A 24,639-nucleotide genomic window follows, 5' to 3' on the forward strand; every position below is an offset into this window, starting at 1 on the left:
TTTTTATTTATATAAAAATATTAAAAAAAAACAAACCAAAAAGAAACAAAATAAAAAAATAGACAAAAAAACCTTCGTCAACGATAATCGAGAGTTTATTTCTATTTTGTTTTTTTCCCTTTTGTTTATTTTTATTTTTTTATTTTTATATAAATAAAAAAATAGGCAAAGAAAAACCTTTTTAACGAGTACGAGTTGGGATTCGAACCAGGGACATTCCGATCGCCAAGCGAGCACTTTATCGGCACAGCCACCGGGATACATACGAAGCTAGGGGCCAATATTTCTTGATATTCTTTCGACAGGGGCATATCCTATTCGCATTGTCGCTGTTTTGTCGAAAATTAAAAATTTTGGTCGAGCGAGCTATTGAAATGCGATGTTGTACAACTTCACGTCACACACACACTACGAAGCTTGAGCATGTACCGACGAGTGTACACATACATAGACAGAACGAAATCACAAGCGTCATAGGCCTGCCCTCGTCGTTCTGTAGTCAGTGCTACACTAAATTATTTTCGTAGCTGCTTGGCCCTCTCCCCACTTTACGCTCTCATTGAGAGTACGAACGTTCGGGTTTTCCCGAAGTTCTCTGGGGTTCCATGACTAGGCTAGCGTTTGCAATCAAAAAAACATGAGTTTGTCCCATCTATGTGTTCTATGGTTAGTGGTCCTAGTTTAACCGCAAAACTTGTGCAACAGCCGGAAATGGCTAGGTTAGAGCAGGACAGGACATACGGACACGAGAGACCCAAACCCAATCTTGAAAACGGGGGAAATGAAAGGCGTTAAACCTTAATTTGACATCAAGCCACGAAAATGAAATAAACTTGTTGTACAAAAGCAGATTTAATTAAATGCTGACGGACCAGCCACATCTATATATAGAGAACCATATATGGGAATAACGGCAACGACAACGAGAACGATCCCTTTAGTTTGAGCTTGGCGCTTGAAATGACCTAGTCGTTGACATTTGGAGATGCTGTCTTGATATTTAGTTTGATGCCTGTTGATGTGCCCCATCATGTTGAGGCTTAATGAATGGCCCAAGACGACGAAAACAAGCAGCAAGTCGTAGGCTGGTCACTTATCAGCGCGTTGTCCTTGCCGAAATGAAAAGTCATTTGAAGGACAAAAAACATTAACAGCTAAACAGAAATGAAATCAAATTCTTGCTCTTTACTTGTCATTGTTGTCGTCCAGCGTCCAAAATTATATCAGTTACCTGCACAGCGGCAACTCGTCTTCTATTCAAGCTCCTACTCCATTTACATCCATGGCGACCACCACCCATTTGCACCTCCAGCGTTCACTCGCATCCCATTTCTGTCTGTCTCTGTGGGCAGTCCATTGTAAGGCGTTTCATAGCCTAACGGGTGGTAACATATTAATTTTGTTTATTTTACTTCAAATGCTTTAGGGGCGAAAAACAGTTAAGAGTGTTGGTAATTGTCTCAATTTATGATCATAGTCGGGCGTGCTATATGACTTTATTTGTTTAGGGACTGCTTTTTTTTCCTTTTTTATTTAATTTTCGCTTTTTAAGGCTGGTGTTTAATGGTTGCAAGGCAGACAGAGATATGAGTTCTTTATATATATTTTATTTGCTTTATTGAAATTCAAAGAAATACCAACCAAACGAGAGTTGTTGGACCAAAAAAGCACCTTTTTTGATGCTCTTTCAAACCCCATTATCATGGTCAGTTTTAAGCTGGTTAGCGTTTAAAGATATTCATACATTGGGAAGAGTTTTGGTGAAAGTGAAAAAGAATAAACTTTTTAATATCGAAAATGACATCCTTGATGATGAATAATCATTCTCCCAATCCAAGCGTATCTAAAATAATATGTATTGCTTACTGTGTGTGCCATCATTTGAATGAATCACAAGTCTCAAGAAGAGATTTTTTATACACACACATGTGCGTTCCCATGTATGTATAGTTAAATGCAAGACAAATATGACATGTTGTTAGAGTCCAATGACAGTAGACAAATAACGGTGGGGAATAAATATCGATGCGTTTGTTTGTCAAGAGAAAAAGCACACACAAGTGCCCATAGGCTCAGACCCCATGCAAGTTCGAAGGACGTAAGCGGATTAATTGCTATACTTGGGATGACGATGAGAAGGATGATGATGACAGTTGGTTTTTGCATTTAATGACAGCGAAATCTCAATAAGAACGTGCATTATAAATATTTATATATAAAAATGGTATTAAAATTCGGATTACTTTTGCTTTGTGTGCCACATGACGTATAAGCAATATGTGTAAATAAGAGAGTGAGTGATGCGTATGAGAGTTGGCTGTTTAATGATGCGCTGACTCAATCGTGGTACACTTTACGTGGAGTGGGCCACAAAGTATGGAACATCACAATGTCAGCAGCTGTCAGAGTCGTTTTGAAGTTTTATATTTCACCAAAATGCGCTCTTCCACATGTCGCATCTTGGAGCTGGCATCAGTAGGTTGGTGTTTTTTTTTTTTTTATATATTTTTGGTTTTTTTTTAGGTAGATAGTCTTTTTTGCTGTCTACTGTCTATTTACCCTCAGACTCCTTCTATGGGTACAGCCTTGAGATTAGCAAGTTGTCAGTCCCAGAGACCAACAAGCATGCATTCTCATTGTCTGTCTGTAAGTTAATCAAAAGATTAACCAAAACGTGGGATGTTGTAAACAACTTTGCCCAAAACAAAGACCGTGGTTTTGTGTTGGTGGAAAACAGAGTGAGGGAAAGGGAATTTAATTAAATTATCCCCAAGTCTGCTAACAATAGAAAAAATCTACCTAGACCTAGACCATATACAAAAGAGCATCTGTTGAAAATTTCAACTAGAAATACAATTATGTTCCGGTTCGTTTTGAATATTTTTAGAATTTGTGCTTAGACTAACAAACAAAACTGTTTGTCCAATATCCCCTATTAATTAAAATGACAAGCAAAATTCAAGTTTATATTCACTTCCAAGTGTTCTTATTTATTTACAAAGAAATTGTTACGCTTCACCGATTAGTTATACATATATATTAAGGGATCGGAAACGAGTTCCACTGTTTATTACAAACGTTTAAGCAATTTTATACTACCCTCTGCAAGGGTAAAAAAAAAAAAAAACACTGCCAAATTAAATCATCAAAAAAATTCAACAAAACAAAATGAGAACAACCAAAAGGAAAAAGAAAAACTCAGAAATTTGTTATCTCCTTTCTTTCCAGCTCTTTGTCCCTTTTCCTTCTTTATCCTACTTCGCTGTTGTTTTGCTCGCATTTTGCGCTTGTTAAACATTTTACTCGCTTGGCTGCAACTGTCGGCAACAATGCAGTGTCCTTTGTAGTCGACTTCTCTGCCGCCTCTACTTTTTGTAGCATTCCATTTTAAGTGTCCAATGTCCTATCCCAATTCCCGCCTCCCAAAATCCCCTCGATTTTGATAAGGGGACAGTGCATAAATTTTGGACACACAATTTAGTCTATGACAAAGTTTTGTTAACTCTGTTATTGTTATTGCTGGGCGATTGTCCATGTTCTAATGCTTCTTCGTGTCTTTCTCTTTCTCTCTCCACCATATTATGATTAATTGTTTCCTCAACGGAACCTTAAAGCTATCTTTCGACCTGCATAAATTCTCACACATTTTACCATCAACTTGACCCCAAAAACTGTATTAAAAAAAAAAAAAAAACGAAAACGCAAAATCAAATGCAAACAGACAACTTTGCTGCATATGCAGCTTTTCCTCATGAGTTTTACACGCAATCTGGAAAAAATAGGATAGCCATGCCCGTTTATGACATGCAAAAATGTTCACATGAGAAAAAAGTGAAAAATGCCAGAAGGTAAAACTGGTTGGTTAGCTGCCAGTTGTTGTTTACTTTCCCTGTAAAAATTTAGCTTTTTAGGAAAGCCAAAATATCAGCAACAGAATGGAAGTAAGAAAACCAAAACGATGTGTTTAAATTTCAATTGCAAGAGTAGAAATGAGTTAGTTTTTACTGAATTAAAGCCCTGTGATGTACATAGTACATAGTGTGGCATTTGCACAATTTTCTCATGAAATTTTTCGAATAGTTTGTGTTCTAGCTGCCATGAGAAATATGGCCAAAGAGACACAGTACAACAGTTGACATGGTACACATTCATACGTATAGTTTTTTCTGTCTTTGGGATTCGCGACAAGTTTTTGTCCTCAACCATTTCCTTGTTTCACTTCATCTTGTATTGAGGATGAGTTTTTTCTTTCTTTGCTACTTTTGCGTTGACAGGAGCGTCGGGCAAATAAGACTTTGAATGATTGAGTGCAACATTTGTTGCTACAAATTGCTTGAGATTTCACCCAAATCCATCACACACACATGGACTCAAACACACACACACACACATACATTTAGCAAGAAAAAGTTGAACAAATAAACATTTTTGTGAATTAATTTGATGTCTCGACTGTCTGCTATACCATGCTCCATTGCAAAAGATACAAATGTCTGACTCTTGCCGCAAATATAATGCATATACAGTCGTAATGGAGCACACTAAATGCCCTTGTCTGCCCCCGTCTGACTGAGTGACTGTCTGTCTCACTGCCTTTCAGTCTGTCTTTTGGTTATCGGGGTCGAGCACAAAAAATGAGAAAATTCCAAAGATGACACACACACACAAGCCCACATGTTTGGGGAAAATGTCTCAAAATAAAGGATACGATGCAGCCAAAAGATTAATTGGAATTCGCACAAAAGTCAACACAGACGCAGCCCACAAAAGCTATAGATGATTACAATGATGATGGCGATGGCAATGACGATGATGAGCAAAATGATCACGTTGAGCATGACTAAACTGGATAAAAAAAAATTACTTTGAGGCGTTGATGTGGAACAGTATTCCACCTCTACCTCGACAAACCAAAAAAAACAGACGGCCATGCAATTTTCATTAGTTGCCAAGGTGAAATTTAATAAAACTGCTTGCTAGCCACAGAAGAATAACAATCAAACCTTAAAAGCACTTCTTTGGTGGTAAATAGGAAACCTTAACCCAAATTGGAAGAAAGCTCTTCACAACAATTCTCGCACAAAATATATGTATGAACCTTAAATTATGTATGTAGGTTAGTATAGCCGATCTTTATTCTCTCTCTTATTATACAAATGCTTTTGAATCTGATTATTTCACAGCTTTGAGATAATCATTGTCAGTCATAAATCGGAAGACGAATGGTATGGTTAATTAGCTGAGAAGGGCAATGTATATACATTTAATTCAGTTCGCGCTTTTAGTCTTATCTCCATTGGCTGTTGCGGGTAAGCATTCTTAAATGAAAAAATTAATATTTTTGAAAATTAAAAAATATTAAACAAAGTTTTAATTTAGTTTCACGTTCCTCATGTGAACAGGACTATTTCCATTGTTTTGAAAGTGGAGAGAGAGTAGATGATTGTGATAATAAAGAAATATGGATAAAGCCAGGTAAACTCTGCAATGGTAAGCTTGACTGTCCCAATGGAGAAGATGAGGCAATATATGTATGCAAGAGAGATCCCAATTGTGAGGATGGAGACTACTTCGCTTGTGCAACTGGTGGAAAGATCTCACGGGACCTATCTTGCAATAATACTCCCAATGAGTGCTTTGATAATTCCGACGAAATGCACTGCAAATATAATCGATTGGACCCAAAAAAATGGCAAGGAAACTGCAGGTTGTTTTATATGCTTTTTGATTTATTAGTGAAGTGCAAATGAATTAAATAATTTCTGCACCTACTTATTTAGAAATTCACAAATTGAGTGCTTACCGGGGGAGTGCAAAAGTTTGGAGTTGACCTGTAATGGCAACCATGATTGCAGCAATGGACTAGATGAGAGTCTAGAGATTTGTTTTGGCAATTGTACAGAAACCGAGTTTCAATGCGGCAATGGCAAATGCATTTCAAAGAACTTATTGTGCAATTCAAACTACGATTGTCCTGATGGAGCCGATGAATTACCCGTGGTTTGTACAAAAAATTGCGAATTGCAGAATGCAAATGAATATAGAGCTCCAAAATCCTGTAAAGAACCGAAATCTCCAAAATTTGCCTATAATGTAACTTTTGATTATAAAACGGATAAAGAAGGAAAATATGTCCTACCCAACACACCAGTGAAATTCGAATGCCGCTCATATGAGGATCTACTTGGTTCTGAATGGAATGTCTGCAAACCAAATGGCGAATGGGCACATCCATTGGCTAAATGCAGAGATCCACTTAAAAATGGTTGTTTTTTGCAACCTATTGAAGAAGGTCGACCCTATCTTTATGGATGTCACAATGACACAGTGTCATCTTGTGACCAAACCACCGAATTAACACCGCCGATCAATAATGTTAATGTACTTCTGATATGCAAAGAAGGGTTTTTTATTGATCCACCATTCTATGAAAAACATCCTGCTATTTGCAAAGGCAAAAAATGGGTCATGGATGAACCTAGGTGTCTTAAAAATTCATCGATATTTATCTATGATGACAGCGGGAAACAATAAATCTAGCGCAATGTAAATCTCATATGAATAGCAATTGTTCTTATTACATTAAAAAACACTTAAATTACTTTAGTGCAAGTTAATAACAACCCATAAATCCTTATTTCATTTAATAGGCACAAGCAAATAGTTGGGACTAAACTAAACACCGAGACGTCAAGACAAAAGCATAATGTTGGTTGACAACAATTTATAAAGTTGGCTTTAAAAGACTTCTTTCAACAAAAAAAAAGTTGAGTATTTATGTTTTTTGTTCACTCAAATGAGAAATAATTTTCTATAGACTTATAAACAATTTGAAAGCAAATGGAATTTATAAAATTAGCATAACTTGAACCTAAAAGCAGAATTTGCAATTTCCAAATAAAAATAGCGAAAAAACAGGGAAAGGGAAAACAAAGAGGCAGTTGAAAAGAGAAGTGGACAAAAGGCATCAAAAACACGAAACTGAAACTTATTTATGCCAAACGGAAGCGGACAAGGTTAAAGGAAAAAAAGGACCAACATTTGTTTTAGCCGCGAGGCTTATCCACATAGTTGTATGCTAATCGGCTAGAAATGCCTTGATAGCAGAAGATCCTGGTAAAACTTGTCGCTAAAAGTATTTAGAATCTGTAAGCAAATAAACTCTTGGAAACGGAAACACACAAAAAGAAACCCTCAAGTATTAGGGTAAATCCGCACGCATTGGCAATGTTTTGTTTGGACGTTACGCAAAACCTGTCGAAAAGCAAAACGGAAAAACTAAGAGCAAGCAAAAGGCGTGGAAACCTACAGCAAATGGTGAAAATGAAAATTCCATAGATATGATAAGACTTTTTATTGCTATGAAAATCATATAGACGATTGTCAAAGTGACGCACTTGGTATTAGAATACAGCCAAACTCACAGGTGTACAGTCATTCATTGGAATCTGATTGGAAACTTCTTCCATTCGCAACATTATCGGTTTAGGGCGTTAGTTAAACATCCATCCATCCATTAATAAATTTTTCCAATGAGATTATGACTTGGGTGGCCATATATATTGCTCAAGCAAAGAAACATAACGAATCAAATATAAAAATAAGGCAGCTCCGATTGTAGATCGAATAATACTGTCGTCCGTTATTAAGGGTTCTGGGTATCGCTCATAATTTATGGCCATTAAGTAGAGGACAATCAGTGTCAGGAATGTAATAAAGGTAATATAGAAATAGATCCAATATTTATCCTCTTTGGTGGCATAGACAATACACAACAGCGTAGTAAAGCCAATTATGAAGAGTACAGTCGCAGCTACCACAAAAATGTTACCTGGCAGCAGTTTTAGAGGCAAAAAGATTGCAAGTAGCCCCATAATAATATGTACTAGCAGAACAATGAGATAAACACCTAGAACCCATTTGAGAGGCACTGCATGCCAGCTACGGGACATCACCGAAAGCGTAATGGCCTCGATAACGATGACGGATAGAGTCCAGTTAACAGGAAATATATGGATGGCACTGCTACACAATAGGATTAAAAAGCAAACAAGCGACACCAATATCCAGACAAAGCCTGGGACTGGTACAGCCTTTGAGAAATCGAAATTGAACACCTTGACTGTGCTCAATTGGAGAAGAGCAACAACTACAAAGATGACAGTGGTTATATAGACTTGCCTCAGACGTTTTGCTTTTGCGGTGCCTGGACTAGGCGACTCTAAAGCATCAGCTGCTGCTGGCGGTTGTGGCTCTGGTTTGAATGCAAACGGCATAGGTAAGAACTGTCTGTCTATCATTACTTTCAATTTCGAACTATATATGTACATGTATACATACATACATACATATTTAAATATAGAATGATTTTTTTTGATTGACTATTCAAAGGTTTATTTTTATGCATTGTAAATGAAAGAATACCAAGTGTTAATCAATGACACGTGTTGCGACAACAGTCATTAAGATTTTTCCACTTTGCCACTCGAATAATGTTTACCTAAGGGCCTCCACCCTCATCATCTGTTTCTGTCTTTCTGTTCGCGTCTTTGGTCTCTGTTCTCTTTTGGCTTTTACTTTTTGGTGGTAAAGCTTTGGCCAACTTCGGGCTTACCTTTTTGGCTAATGTCAGAGACTTTTCCTGAATTTTAATTAGCGTTAGCATTGAAAACCAAACACGTGCAGGCGCTAACAGGAAACATTGACAAACATGGCTAAAACTCTAGTAAGAAGACGAAAATTAAATAAACATGAGTCAGCTAAAGACGGCCCAGCTTTTGAAAGAAAATGTAAAAGTGGAATTGTGAAATGCGTTGAGTAGGATTATATAATATCCAGATTTTGAAAGGTTTCCAAGAAGAAGATGTAGTATGCAGCGTATCTTTTTTTCGCTTAATGCTCTGTTTTATTGTTAGTTATTATTAGATCAAAATTACAATTTCAAAAGGCTGTATAAAAAGATGCTTATATCTATCCTCTATCTTTTAGAAAAATTACGAGTAGGTCAATATTAAAGTAGCTCGGTCTGTTCTCTTTAAACACACTTTTACCTTGAACTGGACTTACTTAGTTTTGGTTGTGTTTAATTCAACCCGATTACGACATTTGTGTTCAAGACCTTCGCTTACGCAACAACGCTAATAAAAAAGTATTGCTAATGCTTAACGACACAACTCTGATAGATATATACATATAAATGTGTGTTGTAGATATGTTTCCTTTATTTTTGAAAATATTTTTTCAGATTATTGTCATAATAAGCTTTGCATTCTTCTAAAGCCCCATAAATGCCCATCAATCACAAAGCAAGGACTTGCTGGCATTACATAAAGCAGGCGAAAAATAATAGGGAGTCTTAAGGGATTTAACAAACAGCAACAACGACAACAGTAACAACAAAAGCCTTCAAACATATTGCCAATTTTCACAAGTTAAGCTTGAGTGAATTCGTATTTATTGATAGCCAAAGACCAGAATCATGAGCATTAAGCTAATATGTCTAAAGAAATATTTACAATTTATATTGCTGACACATTTTGATTTTGGGTTTGTTTACTAAAATCTATCTGTAAATATTTAATTACATATGTCGCATTAATTAATAATTAATTACAACTTGGCCAACAAGTTTTGACTTGCCATTGTAAAATTCTAAATGATTAAGCCGATTTACAAAATACGAAAATCAATGATAATAATTCCAAATGAAAGACTCTTCTATTTCATTTAAAATTTCACTCAAATTGTTTCCAGGTGCACAAGTTAACAAAAGAACAGACAATGATAATTGAGTTTTAATTGAAGGAAATTTACAGTGAAAATTCAAAAACTTGTGGCTATTTCCATCTAATCAATAATTGCGTAAAGGTTAAATGTCATGAATTACCATTGAAATAGTTAAAAAGTTTATGAGCTAACTAGGCTAATTATAAGAATAAATTATTCATAGAACCCACAACCTCATTGCTACGTAAAAATAGAGAACAAAGTTGAAGGGCATACCTAAAGTGGATTAGGTTTATATAATTATAGAGTGAGGCCCATATATAACCTTGCTTATTTTAGTTGCTTGTTGTGCCGTTTGAGTTTGAGAATGGTTTTGAATCAGAAAAAAAAAACAATTCCCACATTATTGCAAATACCTTTTCCTTAGTTTGTTAGTAAAAATTTGTTTTGGTGGGGAAACCGAAATCCCACATAGATGTGAGTGTGAGTTTAAATTTATAAAATGTAATTTTATGTAATTCATACATTTAACTTAGAGCTTTGAAAATGTCACGTATCCAACCATCTACCGCAGCCGAAATGTCGTCGTACTCAGCCCAAACATGTTACATGCAATTGAACAAATAAATCAGCAAGCTAATACATTTTTTTTTCTTTTTCCGATTTTTTGTAGGGTTTTGTCGGTTTTCATTGCCTTATTCTGAAAGAAACGCCATAAATGCTGGCAGTGAGCAGCCATTAAGACAGGAGGAGACCAAGTAACAGGAGTGTGGGCAAATGCCTCACGTTCTGCTCCTGGCTTTCTATTGAAAGCCAGTCATACGCTACGTATACGTGATGTTTCCTTTTCACAGCTCGCCTCAAAAAGCTGGTTTTTTTTTGCTTGCTATTGGTACTCTTTAAATTGCTCTTGTCGTTGGCATATATTGAAAATTATTATTAAAGGCAATTATTAGCACCTGTTTCCATCGTGTCTTATTCCCCTGCCTTTCACCTTACATTACTTTCTGTATCAGTTATTAATTGGAATTTATTTTTTGCCGATCAAGATTCGCACGCAATTGAATTATCCATGCATAAAAGCATAAGCTTATTTCATACATTTTTTATAAAGGCAAAACAAATTGTTTTAATTAAATGTATCAAAATAAATGGGAAAATTATCAAAATACACATCAACCTATAAAATCGAATAATATCAAGTTAATTTATCCTAAATCGCAGTGGTTCATACAAACTGTGTAAGATCTTTAAGAAACTTTACATTTAAAAAGATTTTAAAGGATTTTGGACACTCTAATTAAGGCAAATTTAAACCATTTTCGTAAAGATGTATGTATGTATATTTCACTTGACGGAGAGAACTTACTTAGAAGCATTACGGGTTACCTCATTTTTTCAATTTAAGCCTTTTTTCTTAATTACATAATGTCCTCAGGAAACAGCATCAAGTGAAAACTCTATTTTTCTTTTTTTTTTTTTTGATTTTTTTATTGCTTTCAGCACCTTTCAGTTTTCCTTTTTACACTTTTCTTCATTTTTACATGCCTTAATTATGCTTAACAATTTGTTGAGCCACATCCTTTGGGAATGCCGCAACGTGGCGTTACACCAAAGAAAAAACCCAAAGGATTGTTCTCCACCAAGAAATATCAGGTTGACCCAGGAATCGAAAGAGAAAAAAAAGCAATAGACAGAAAATAGAATCTGATAATAAAACGAGAGAAAAATACCACAAAGTAGAGAAAGTCTAAAACAATCGGAATTCAGACAACAGATAAAAATGCTGTCTCTGCAAGAAAAAAATAATAAAAAATATAGAAAACAAATAGAAAAAGTTGTTGTGAGGAAAATAAATCTTTTCCCTCTCTCTCACTCGCGCCCTCCTTGCAGATTTTTTTCTGTGTGCAAACATTTGCAGCATAATGTGCTCAGCAGAGCCTTAAAAAGTGAACACAGATGACCGAAATATCCTTAGGCCATGTCGCAGGTTTCATACTCTGCAAAATTGTCTCTTGTTTTGAGGAAAACATTTTTTGTTTGTTTTGTTAGTCTAACCAAATTTACTGATATTTTCTCATTATCAGGAAACTAAAAAGTGGGATGAAAGGAAAGCAAACGAAATATGTTTTAGTCAAGGTAAGACAAACTTGTGCCCAAAGTCTATGAATGGGTGCCGGCAAGAGTATGCAGAATAAATATATTCTACAACCGTTGACAACATGTCAAAGCAAACAATAGAAATCCGGAACATAGTTGACTTTTTCTATTATTATTATTTTTTTGTTGACTTTCCTTTTCAGTTTTCTACCTTACATCTCCAGTGGTCCGGGTCTGCATTTAATTAAAATATTTATATTCTGCTCACAAGTGAAGATTGTTTTTCCTTCTTTTTACTCTTCTTTAGTCTCCCCACTTTCTTTCCATTTATTACCGCAGATTAAGGGCTTGGGGGGAAAATGTTAAAGTGCTTTCACCGATTTGCCATCAAAAACGCAACACCACAACAAGGATGTAAACAAGTGAACAACAGAGATTTCACTTGAAGCCTTTTTCTAATATTTAGCATAGTTCTTGGAACACTTTATTACTTATAAGCAAGTTTGCTTTCATTTGCAAAATATAAATTGATTCTCAGATACAATGCAAGTGGGAATAACAAATGCATAATAGCTTGAAGGAGGCTTTATTCGTGCTTCTAGGAAGCTACTAGGGGTTTCTTTCAAGAAATTCCTAAATATAAATGCTTAAGACAAGTGATTGTTTGGAATTAAAGCAATTAAAACCACGAAGAACAACAGCCAAAACCGCTCCTACAAATAAAAACCCACTCAATTTGTCAATGCAGGGGCGGACTAAGACGTGTGTGGTCCCCAAATGTTGATAAAGATGAAAGAGAATTACTGAGCAAAGACCATATTTCACGTGAGTTTAACTAAAGGAGCTTGAGCTTGGCTAAAGTGTTACCGGAAATCGAATCCGTCGTCTTTTGGCTACGAAACCTACTTTCTCTTGTCTCTTTTTCGTCATTTGGGCTCCTGGTAGCCAGCCTATGACATGCAAGTGGATGGGCGGTTTTTACATGCTGGATGGTCTCTCCACACACCCACACATCTGCCATATAAATAAATTAAAATGCATAAGTAGCTTGAACTTAAAGGCCAGCGGCGATTTCTTTGCCTGTTTATCAAGTGGCGTCTGCGTTATAAGACTTTTATATCATTCATTCAGTTGTGGTTGTTGGTGTTGCTGGCAGTGTCGGTTGTTTGTTGTTAGGTTCCCACATAAATTTGCCGCAAGGTGCTCATAAATTTGTGCCACAAAGAAATGTTGGCGCGACGAAGGCATAAAATCATAATTTAAGCAGCAGATAACAAACTCAAGTGAGTTCATTGTGGATGCCACAAGATAATGTCAGCATCCTTAGGCATCAGATGTATCTACATCCAGTTTGTGAGATAAGTCGCATCATTTCATAGATAGACTCTTTATTTAACTAATATACATATCCTTTGGCCGAGAGCAAATCTGCCGAATCGTTATGTTTGTTTAAATGGCAACTAGACTTGGGTAAAACTGACATTAAAGTAACTTATATTTTAACCACAAATGGAATTTAACTTTTAATTTTGCCAAATGCTTGTTATTTTACATGAATGTTGCTATATATGGAAAAGCTTTCCTCTGCCATAATTTATTGTTGACCATAACCAAGAAAAGCTCTCAAGTTTCCTCTCGTGTTCTCATCGCTTCGGCACTCAATTTACCAACGTGGGCGACAGACAAAAAAAATACACGAATTCAGAATGAATTTAGATTAAGTGTAAATAATTGTTTATAATAAAAACAATTTGCAAGAAGAGTATTTTCGCTTTTTTTGGAAAGTTGTCTGAAAAGTAGTTGGCCCAAGAACTAATTGACAACATGTTTGAATAGCCGTTCAGATAGGTAGAGCAGGGCTCCTCATATAGTAGGCTTTTTGACATTGATACCCATTTTATATTTTGTCTACAAATAATAAACGACACATATTTATAAAGAGTTGAATTCAAAAGTCGAATGTTTCGTTATTAGACTGAAAAATTATTTAAATACATACATAAAAATACATTAGGGGTCTATATTTTTTGGGAGCCATCATGAAGCGTATTCATGCTGATAAATATGCACCCAAATACTACTGTGGCAAATGGTCATGGGACAAGAAAAAAGATTGCCTACACTTTGAGCCTCACAATGATCTTGAGAATGTGCGAGAGCGTTATGTTATGACGAACGGCTACAAGTTCCTACGTACTATCAATCAAGAGGAGGAACTGATATTTCGCCACGAATATGTTCGCTCTGAGAGTACTTTCGATGCCGACACTGTAGTGATCAATGATATAATCGACCTGACGCTCTTTCTTATGCCCAGCGAATTTCTGACCTTTCGATTTGTGGAATTTATGCACAAGCCCGCCGTTCATAGACTCATCCATGCCTTAATCATTTATTTTGAGTACTTTCTACGTATGGTGGAATTTGTTTTGATTCGACGAGATGAACTCTCTGGAAAACTGGCTCAGGTTCAGAGCGAACAGACGAATGAACAGAAGCGCATATTTTCGATTTATCTAAGTCAGTATCGAATGTTAGTGGCCCGCAACTATAGCATCATTATTAAGGGCGAGAACGATATGCAGAAATACTATCATATGACAGAGATTGTCAATATATCGGCAACTATTAAGGATAAATACTTTCATGAACAGTTCTTGGCGGTCTGCACTCAGATCATTTGGATCTGTATGCATCGCAGGGCTTATAATGTCATCGAGATGGAAATGAATCGTCTGTTTCGTTCCGAGCACTTTATAATGAAGCGTCAGGAATATTTGTCCTTTACGGCAGCAGAGCGTAGTCTGCTCTATGGGCGTTATAACAAGATTGTCAACTATCGCACTCAGATCTCTCCACTGGTTCAAGAACTGGAACACATTGCAGACGAAGATCTGCCCATTTTGTGGATTGGCGAACGCAAATATCGTGGTACTGACACCCGGATTGCCGAAATCGAGCTGGAATACATTGTGCCAGGACCGCAGTTGCGTATGATTGATGTGGCTCATGGTATACTTGGCCATCCAAAGCGTTTATACAACACTCTCCTCGATCTCGATTGGCCCTCGGTGCGCTACTCGAACTTTTCCTACCAGGATGATCCCTATCATATCATTAGGCAACCGTATTTGAAAATACCTAAAATCGATGCAATCAAAATGCGTAAGGCTTCTCAGAATTTTGAACATTTCTACAAGGTCTATCGCATCTACGAGCCCTGCAGTCGGCAAAAGATCTTTAAGTGGTTGCGTCGTGACAAGATCATACAATTGTATCGCTCGGGTGGTCTTCTTACAAACATTATCTCGCGATGCGAAAAAGAACTTGCCGATACCACTTATGGACCGAAAGTGGAGCAGATAATTGCGAATTACTTTAAGGTCAAGTCCAGATTGAGAAAGCGGGCTAGTCATGCTGCCGATGATACATTAAGTGTGGCCACTTCCCAATTTGGTAGTATTATAACAAACCGTAGTCTGTCTCGAAAAAAATCGAACGCTCTTAATCAAGATCATTTTTTTGAGGACTAAACACAAGGAATCAAATTATCGTTTTTTTTTTTTTTTTTTGTTCGATTACTTTCTTTTAAAAAGTCAATAATATATGTATGTAAACAATTCGATTGATAATTCGCAAAATTGTATACTTACAGTAATGATTCCATGCGGATTGAATCACGCGTCCACAAATTTCCACTGCGTACTGTGCCCTGAGCAAACAGTGACTCCGGCGATAAGATTATCGAAATCTTCGTGTTCTCTAATCAGAATACTTTTATAACATTTAGTAGCAATTGTGATGTCTGTACCGCCGTACAAGCATTTTACCCAAATTGGTGATCCCGTTTTAAGACGCCGCGCCGAAGAAGTTTCCTGCGACAGTGTAAACAGTCCGGAAATCAAAGAAACTATTGATTGCATGGTCCACGTTCTCCGACATTATGACTGTGTAGGTGTTGCGGCTCCTCAAATAGGTGTGCCCCTCCGCATAATTGTGATGGAATTCCGTGAGGGTAAACAAAATCAATTTCCTCCAGAGATATATGCAGAACGAAAGATGTCAACTCTCCCCCTAGCCGTGAGTTACACATTAAAAAGAAAGATACAATTTTTCTTATCTCCATCTTTTTCATCGCAGGTTTTTATCAATCCCGAGCTGGAAATATTAAATGATGAACAACATAAGCATCCCGAGGGATGCATGAGTGTTCGTGGCTATTCGGCAGAGGTGGAACGTCATGATCGTGTGCGTGTCAAGGGCATTGGAATGATGGGTACCCCTTCGGAATTGGAACTGGAAGGATGGAGCGCCCGAATTGCGCAACATGAGATGGATCATTTAAACGGCATTATTTATGTAGATCGTATGGTTGTCTCTAGTTTTGCATGTATAAGTTGGCCACAGATTAACGAAGCGAAAGGAGAAACAGCCATTTGGTTTAATAAGTAATTTTTCGCTATTACACGCTTGCGAGCTTCTGTTGTTACCAACGACCCGTTTCACTGATTAAGGTGTTTTTTGATTTCGATCGACCGTAACTTGCTGTAATTTAAAAACATGCATTTTAAGCTTTACCGCGTCCTTTGAATGCGTCCAACTAAATAATTTGTATTGTTTTTTATTTTAAAATAACTGGCTAAAAAATAAACTTGCAAATTCCCGCTTCTGCTTTACACCTTTTCCAACATTGTCATCGTTACTAAAGCTGTTAAGTTAACAGTACTCGCAAATGATGCTGTTACCAATAACATATGTTTTCAAAAACATATGTAATTATTAAGTAAGAATGTTAAGACAACTAAAGTTCCTTAAACTAGTGCAGTCACATAGCCATTTGCATTTTCGCTGCCTCAGCATCACCAATCCCGCCTGCCAATCATTCAAAAAATGGTATCAACAGCTTTGGACCACAGGACGCACGAATCTACCACCCTATGGTCATTTTACCCAAGTTGGTGACCCGGTGCTTCGGCAACAGGCGGCTCTAGTTCCACCGGAGCACCTTGACAGTCCCGAAATTAAAGCTATTGTAGAGCAGATGATAAAGGTTTTAAGAAAGTACAATTGTGTTGGCATAGCGGCGCCACAAATTGGTGTATCATTGAGGATAATTGCAATGGAGTTCAAGAAGGAAATTAGAAAAGAACTACCGGAGTTCACTTATAAAGCCAGGCTCATGTCTGAGCTGCCGCTAACTGTGAGTTTCTATACCTTTATGAAGAAGTAGAAACTGATCTCTCCTTTGTTTCAGGTTCTTATCAATCCTAAACTGACAGTAACCAGCTATACGAAGCTGAAGCATCCCGAAGGATGCATGAGTGTTCGGGGCTATTCCGGTGAGGTGGAACGCTACGAGGCTGTAAAGTTAAATGGACACGACAGACTTGGTGTCGAGGCACAAATATCGCTGACTGGCTGGAATGCACGGATTGCTCAACACGAGATGGATCATTTGGATGGCAAACTATACATTGACCGTATGGATACATCTACATTCACATGCACTTGCTGGGAAGCTGTCAACACCAAGTCAGGACGTGTTGAAATCCCATTCTATAAATAATGCCAAAGAAAGAGACCCTATATTCTGTTGCCTTTTATGTTTAACTGAAAATTTATGGTAGTCTTAATGAAAAATTAAGTCCTATTTTTTATTGTTGGTGGGCAACAGCAACTCTTCATCTTCATACCCTAAGTCACCACGGAAGTGGCGTAGATACGCAAATGGTGATTGGCTGTGCTCAAAGCTGATTTAGCCTTAAAGTACTCCGGACTGTCCCACAACTCTCGCTTGTCCATCATATAGGTGAATAACTCTTCATATTCACGTTGCAACAGATTGCGAGAGGCATGCACTTTGAGACGCAGTATCTCAATTAACTGGCTGAGTACCTCCTGGCCGGTTTCATCATTTTTTGCAGTCGCCAACGCAGTCTCGACATTGTCGAGATGCAAGGTCCGCAAATGCATACGCTGATTCTGCCAATCTTCCCACTGCTGCTGCAAACACTTTCCGAGATAATTAACAACAGCGGTGCGCAAAATAAACTGCCTGATTACTGGATGAGCTATGTTGCGCACTCGGATCATGCTGAAGCACTTGCCACCATTCACCTGCCAACGGGTTATTTTAGAATAAAACTAAAAATTGAAAACTATAATTTTTGAATAATGTGTAGAAAGCAGAGCTTACTAAATAGAATTGGGTGAGAATTTCAGGACTTAACGGAAATAGACAGCAAGAACTTACTATTGTGAATTATTACACAAATAATAATTTCTCAATTATGATATATTTGAAATGCATATAAAATTTGTCCAGCTTTACATATTTACAATTTAAAAAAGGAATGAAGAGTTAAGCTTGGAGAACATTGATTGAAAATGTCTAGAACAAGCCTTCGATTTGTCCCGTTTGCGTATTTAGATCGATGTCGTAGATGGCCGGACGAGTGGAGAGTCCAGGCATTTTGGTAATCTCTCCACACATAGCCACAACAAAACCGGCTCCAGCGGCAACATATACATCCTCTACGTCTAGAGTGAAACCCTTGGGAGCCCCCTTGATTTTGGCATCACCTGTAACGGATCCCGAAGTTTTCGACATGCAAATGGGTAGATTTCCAAAGCCCTGTTAAAAGAAATTAAAAATTGATTAAAAAACTCCTTTTGGATGGAAACCGTTGTCTTAATTACCGCATTACTCAAAAGTTCGACCTTCTCTTGGGCCGTTTGTGTGAGCTGAACCTTGCCGGCTCCATACATAGTGGTAGCTATTTTGGTCATTTTATCTACCAGCGGCAGTTCGGCGTCATATAAAAGTTTAAAATTACTGCCCTTCTCGCAGGCCTTGATTACAGCGTCCGCTAGATCAATAGCCCCAGCACCGCCATCAGCCCAGTGGGTGGAGACAACAGCAGCGAACGCTCCGGCAGCAAGTGCCGCCTTCTTAAGCAAATCGTGTTCGGCCTTGGTGTCATTAATGTGGGCGTTTATGGACACAACGACGGGCAAGCCATGCGCTTTGCCATTCGAGATATGTTGGAGAAGATTGGGCAAGCCCTTCTCCACCAGTTCGATATTCTCCTCTGTGTACTGTTTGTTGAGTGGAGCACCTGGGGTCACAGGAGCGCCGCCGCCATGCATTTTAATAGCTCGCACAGTAGTTACCAAGACCACGGCATTAGGTGAACGTCCAGATGTGCGACACTTTATATTGCAGAACTTCTCCATGCCAATGTCAGAGCCGAAACCGGCTTCGGTGCAAACGAATCCCTGTTTGCCTACCAGTTTCAGGCCAATTTCATCGGCTATTATGGAATTACAGCCATGGGCAATATTGGCAAAGGGTCCGGCATGAACAAGAACAGGTGTGCCCTCTAGCGACTGCATTAGATTTGGTTCCAGGGCATCCTTGAGCAAGACAGACAAGGCACCAGTCATGCCCAGGTCATCGGCGGTTACGGGTTTCCCCTTTTTATCGAAAGCCACCACCATGTCGGCCAGCCGTTGCTTCATATCCTCCAGACTACGGGACAGAGCCAAAACGGCCATGATTTCACTAGCCACTGAAATGGCAAAGCCTGTCCGACGGGTTAGTCCCTTCTCCGTACTAGATTCTCCCACTGTGACTGAACGCAAATACCGATCATTCATGTCCACCACACGCTCCCACATGATGGTATTAGGATCAATGTCTAATCTGGCGAATGATCGATATTCATCTTCGGTGAGTGTATCAGGATCTGTCTTAGTTATGCCCAAACGCTCTAGGCGACGTAATTGAATGGGACTAAATTTACGGACACCCTTGATGCGAGGCACCAAGCGATCATACAGAGCCTTGTCCTGTTGCGTGGACTCGTGGAATATACGAGTGTCCAGCTGGGCAGCCAGCAAATTGTTGGCCGCGGATACGGCGTGTATGTCGCCCGTTAAATGGAGATTAAATTCCTCCATGGGTATAACCTGGGCATAGCCACCGCCAGCCGCACCTCCCTTGATACCAAACGTTGGTCCCATTGATGGCTGACGAAGCGCTGCAACCACATTCCTTCGTTTATGGGCGCCCAGAGCTTGGATCAGACCCATTAGCGTTGTGGTCTTTCCCTCGCCCAGCGGAGTCGGAGTTATGCCAGCCACTACCACATAGTTGCCCACCTCCTTATCCTTTAAGCGTGATAAGACGTCCAGTGAGATTTTCGCCTTTTTATTGCCATACAGAGAGACTTCTCGTGGCTCCAAGCCAATCTCATTGGCCAAATAAGCAATATCCTTGGGTTTCTGTGCTCTGGCTATTACAATGTCACTGGGTACTGGCCGCAGAGGCTTCAATGATAACGGTTCCAGTGTCCAAGTGTTACGCATCTGACGATCTAAAGCTCGAGCTGCCGATCGCACTGTGTTCTTCATCAGCATGGCTACTGTCATGGGTCCCACACCTCCTGGAACTGGGGTAATAAAGCCGGCCACCTTTTTGGCTTCCTCGTAGTCCACGTCACCCACCAGACGAGTTCCGTTCGCCTTGCTGGCGTCTGCAAAGAAGAATTGTCACAGGATTAATTTTTCTTGTCTGGCCACTGGTCCATATTCACGTTGAGCAAACGATTTAACCACTGATCGAAAACATTTGACTTCAAATTTATTTTTGAAAAACAAAAACGATTTACTCTTATCGCAGAAGATGCCCAGTGTGTGAGCGGAGGAGTGTAGAGACACTCGGCATGGGGTCGAATTGTGGGTCAAAACTAGTGATAAGCGATAAGTCGATGAAAATGGTAAACAAGTGAGATTATGTTAGGATGGAAAATTTTCATAAGATACCAAATTAAGTGATGCAGATCTTGAGAAAGAGCAACTAAGTTGAGTACCCACCTGGCTTCACATTGATGCCACAATCGATGACCACAGCGCCGGGTTTAATCCACGATCCTTTTACCATTTCAGCCACACCGATGCCGACTACCAGAATATCGGCTGTTTTGGTGATCTCCTCCAGTTTTCGAGTTTTAGAATGGCAAATGGTAACAGTAGCATTGGCCCATTTAAGTAGCTCAGCGGCAGGAGTTCCAACGATTTTACTGCGACCCAATACTACAGCTCTTGCACCCACAATATCCACGCCGGTTCGTCGAATCAATTCGAGGCAACCCCAAGGAGTGCAGGGCAAAAAACCTTTGAGATCACCGATAGACAGACGACCCTCATTAACGGTATGCAAACCGTCCACATCCTTATCGGCTGATACTGCATCCGTAATGCGATGCGAGTCTATGGGCGTGTCACAGTCCAAAGGCATTTGCACAATAATTCCATGCACTTGAGGATCATCGTTCAGATCGTTAATCTAATCAAATCAAGAGGATTTAGTTAACTTTTTCGTGGATCTTACATAACGTTTAACACCTTATCAAGCAATTCCCGTTCGGTTATCGTCTTGGGCAACTGAACATGAACTGCATCAATGCCAATCTCTGTGGCCGCCTTGATCTTCATGCGTATGTAGACATTCGAATCCTCACGTCCTCCCACCTGAACGATTCTCAATCCAGTTTGAAAGTTTGGCAATCGTTGAGCAAATGATTTAACCTCATTACGCAGCTCTTCGCGAATGCTCCTAAGAAATAAGAGTTAATAATTTAACAATCATGAAATCAATTGGAAACTAAAACACACTCACTTGGCCACCAAAGTGCCCGATATGATTTTCGCCTCCGTCATCTTAAAAGCCGGCTCTACTCTGTCCACTGCTGCAGCTACTCCTTCGCTGTAATAACGCACAAGATTTTTTCTTAGTACGAAAAATCGTTTTGCCACCACCACAGACCAACACGCCAACACGGCTCGCGCAATATGACTAAATGGTGCCAGCTCCCAGCACTCCTATCTATAGGTGTATGCTCTCCTATCGCTTAGGTTAATCCATTTATGCTTATCAGCGTCCCAAACGGTTTTGAGTTTCTCATGGGTCGCATCGCATCGACTACCAATGGTGTGACGTCTGTTATAAACCTGATACATATTCGCTTTTTAAAAGAAAAACAACCGCAGAATTGCCAATTGCGCTTGACATCTCCATGGAAAGGATCAGGCAATGAAGCAGATATAAGAATACAATATATTCATATGTGCGCTAAGTGGTGGCCAACAAAAACTTTTAGATCGTAAATAATATTAAAAAAAAAAAAAAGATTATTAAGCAAATTTACAATGATTAAACGACAAAATTAATCTAATCTTTGATTAACAAGTTTATGAACTTATCAAGGGAACCTCCACTGGAAGTGAATAAAACTATTTGGAAAAACTTTTTACAAACGATTTTAAAACTGGAATTTATACAAATATCCCACTGTAGCTAGAGCTGCTCTTCGTTTACCTGCCAATTAACAACAATTTCATAATACAACCAAAACAAAATATTTCCCATATTAGAACAAATACAAAAACAAGAGCAACCACTCGACGTAGAGATAAGCCCGACCCACACGCTTATCAGAAAGGTGCAAATTGGTTAGATAAGAGTTATCGAAAAAAAGTAAATGTGAATATAAAGACATGGATAAAATCTCTAGACTAGACACAAACCAAAGTATGGGAACCATTTTATTCAAATCTTTTCCAGTGACTTTACTTAATTTTAATAGCTGCTCGCAGTTTGGCGGAACGACTTCGACTGTTGCGTGCGATTTCCTCGGCATCGGGTAGAATGACATGACGATGCAATTGACGCCATTTGTTCTGGACAAATGATTGCATTAATTGTGAATCGAGGGTGACATCGTGACCGCAATACTTTAATGGCACAGGATTGGCGCGACCTTCGATAACATTTCCATTGAGATGACGTTTAACTATCGTATCCTCTAGAGAATGAAAGGTAATGGCTACCAATCGACCCTCCGGACATAGCAATTCATTGGCCAATAGCATGCCATAGTTAATCTCATTGAGTTCATTGTTGACAAATATGCGAAGGGCTTGAAACGTCTTGGTGGCCGCATGCGAGGGCCTTTGAAGTTTATCCTGTCGTGAAGAATCACCGAGTACGGCGGCTACTAGATCGGCCAACTGTTTGGTCGTCTCAATCCTTTGAAGAGCACCACGTGCCTCAACGATAGCGCGTGCAATCTTTTTTGCCGCCTTCTCCTCCCCATAGACTCTCAAGATTCGTGCCAGATCTTCCTCTTCGGCACGAGCCAGTACATCAGCAGCACTAATTCCACGGCCGCGTCCTCCATCCATACGCATGTCCAAGGGACCGTTTTGCGAAATGGAAAATCCTCTGTTGGCCACATCAAACTGCATGGAACTGCAACCAAAGTCATAAAGCATACCATCAAAACTATTTCTTGACAGATTTTGCCCATCGAGCAATTGCGGCAGATCTGAAAATTTTCCGAACAGAGGCACCAATCTGCCCTTGTACTCCTCCTTCTGACTCATTTCAATAGCCAACTGGTGGGCCAGAGGATCTCGGTCTAAGGCATATACTTTAGCATTCGAGCAGGTGTCCAGCACTCGTCGTGTATGCCCCCCAGCTCCAAATGTCATATCCAAGTAGTTGCCATTGCGCCTCGGGTTCAAGTACTTGATGGCGACCTCACAAAGTACTGGTACGTGGAGTGAGCTGGAAATTTGCCTTGCATACTTTGGTCTGATTCTAGTTAATTTTTGCTTAATCATTCTACTTCTTTTTTGAGCCCGATCCCTCGTTGAGATACTGCAGAAACTCGGAGCTCAAGACCTGATTACACTGGGCAGCAGTTAAGCCTGTTGCCGTCGACTCGTATGTTCGTGGATACTTCTTGGCGTAAACGTTATTCGACAAGCGTTCCAGAGCGTCAATTTGTCTCGTCAACTCTTTGTCGTCGCTAATGCTACCAAGACTGATCAATTTGGTTACTTGCTTGCGGATTTGTTCGCCCAGATCCCTGGGTGGAGAAGATGTAGGAAGGAAATGGAACGTATTACATTCATATTTTTAGATATCTTTTTCTGTGGTGTAATTTGTTCGTTCGTTGCCCTAGTGAAACCTAAATCTTGGGCAGCTTAAACCACAAATACAAAAGAGAAAGTTTACTAGGAAATCCAAAGATGATAGACTACTATGATAAAAGGTGATATAAACTGGAAATCAAATATAATACTCCGACGTTAAAACGACGTAAATTAAGATCCTTCGATTCCACTCACAAGATCTCTTGCTGATCCTCTCCACTGCCCACAAGGAACTCCTCGGGAATCAATTGATAAGCAAACTTTGAGCTCATATTACCATAGAGAAGAAACTTTGAAAGCAAACTAAAATGCAGTAAAACGCTATCCCTAATAAGCCGTGTAATTGCTCCAATTTATGACGAAATCGAACTGGTGCGAAGCAGCTGTCATTCTGAGAAGCAAACTTAATATGAAGCTTATTCCAAAAAACGCGAAGTTAAGCTGAGTGGGCAACAATAAATTGTCAATCTTTTGCAAAGAGTATGTAGTATTAGATAATATGCGGCACACGAACGAACATTTTTTCTTGTGTTGTGTTTTGCTTACCTGCCGACTTTAGATTTCTCCGCCGGCCACTTCTCAAGTACTTTTAAGAATCGTTGGTATTGCATCGACATAATAATTAATTATTATTATTTTATTATTACTATATTTATTTATTTACAGGCAACATGAAAAGGCGGCAGGTTCTTCGAAGGCGTTGGAGATGACAAATCGCCGATTGTCAAAATAGTGCTGGAAAAAAATAGTGCTGGTTCCGCCAAAAGAATCATAGAAAATTCAGAATATCTCAAATAGAGATGGACAAAA

General features: G+C 38.9%; 6 protein-coding genes and 1 long non-coding RNA gene across 8 annotated transcripts; 4 read left to right on the top strand and 3 right to left on the bottom strand.

The window, feature by feature from the left end:
• The first annotated feature begins 5,217 nt into the window (after nt 1-5,217).
• LOC137585358 (uncharacterized) lies at nt 5,218-6,598 on the top strand. Its single transcript, XR_011033552.1, has 3 exons — nt 5,218-5,309; nt 5,380-5,707; nt 5,781-6,598. It is a non-coding gene; the product is annotated as an uncharacterized lncRNA (long non-coding RNA).
• Nucleotides 6,599-13,758: 7,160 nt separating this feature from the next.
• Nucleotides 13,759-15,446, top strand: LOC137584516 (protein phosphatase 1 regulatory subunit 36). The gene has a single exon (XM_068299937.1). It carries the CDS (start codon nt 13,866-13,868, stop codon nt 15,357-15,359), a length of 1,494 nt encoding a protein of 497 aa, XP_068156038.1. The 5' UTR covers nt 13,759-13,865; the 3' UTR covers nt 15,360-15,446.
• On the top strand, nt 15,408-16,504 carry LOC137584517 (peptide deformylase, mitochondrial). The gene is made up of 2 exons (XM_068299938.1): nt 15,408-15,906; nt 15,967-16,504. The coding sequence occupies exons 1-2, from the start codon at nt 15,628-15,630 to the stop codon at nt 16,276-16,278; spliced, it is 591 nt and encodes a 196-aa protein (XP_068156039.1). The 5' UTR covers nt 15,408-15,627; the 3' UTR covers nt 16,279-16,504.
• A 100-nt stretch (nt 16,505-16,604) lies between these two features.
• LOC137584169 (peptide deformylase, mitochondrial) lies at nt 16,605-17,470 on the top strand. Its single transcript, XM_068299424.1, has 2 exons — nt 16,605-17,026; nt 17,081-17,470. Exons 1-2 carry the CDS (start codon nt 16,616-16,618, stop codon nt 17,390-17,392), a joined length of 723 nt encoding a protein of 240 aa, XP_068155525.1. The 5' UTR covers nt 16,605-16,615; the 3' UTR covers nt 17,393-17,470.
• Nucleotides 17,413-18,030, bottom strand: LOC137584170 (uncharacterized). Its single transcript, XM_068299425.1, has one exon. It carries the CDS (start codon nt 17,917-17,919, stop codon nt 17,521-17,523), a length of 399 nt encoding a protein of 132 aa, XP_068155526.1. The 5' UTR covers nt 17,920-18,030; the 3' UTR covers nt 17,413-17,520.
• A 73-nt stretch (nt 18,031-18,103) lies between these two features.
• Nucleotides 18,104-24,544, bottom strand: pug (pug C-1-tetrahydrofolate synthase, cytoplasmic). 2 transcript variants are annotated; one of them, XM_068299420.1, is made up of 6 exons: nt 24,376-24,540; nt 21,509-21,595; nt 21,235-21,445; nt 20,704-21,175; nt 18,526-20,363; nt 18,104-18,460 (listed from the first exon to the last, which is right to left on the bottom strand). In XM_068299420.1, exons 1-6 carry the CDS (start codon nt 24,444-24,446, stop codon nt 18,218-18,220), a joined length of 2,922 nt encoding a protein of 973 aa, XP_068155521.1. In that variant the 5' UTR covers nt 24,447-24,540; the 3' UTR covers nt 18,104-18,217. The 2 variants fall into 2 exon arrangements, with proteins under 2 accessions (XP_068155521.1, XP_068155522.1); XM_068299421.1 differs by lacking the exons at nt 18,104-18,460; nt 18,526-20,363; nt 20,704-21,175; nt 21,235-21,445; nt 21,509-21,595 and adding an exon at nt 23,500-23,762 and having other exon boundaries at nt 24,376-24,544.
• On the bottom strand, nt 21,534-23,514 carry LOC137584168 (probable methyltransferase-like protein 15 homolog). The gene is made up of 2 exons (XM_068299423.1): nt 22,417-23,514; nt 21,534-21,595 (listed from the first exon to the last, which is right to left on the bottom strand). Exon 1 carries the CDS (start codon nt 23,512-23,514, stop codon nt 22,459-22,461), a length of 1,056 nt encoding a protein of 351 aa, XP_068155524.1. The 3' UTR covers nt 21,534-21,595; nt 22,417-22,458.
• Nucleotides 24,545-24,639: the final 95 nt, after the last annotated feature.

This window comes from Drosophila tropicalis, unplaced genomic scaffold (assembly GCF_018151085.1).
Source record: "Drosophila tropicalis isolate 14030-0801.00 unplaced genomic scaffold, ASM1815108v1 contig_878, whole genome shotgun sequence".
NCBI classification, from domain to species: domain Eukaryota; kingdom Metazoa; phylum Arthropoda; class Insecta; order Diptera; family Drosophilidae; genus Drosophila; species Drosophila tropicalis.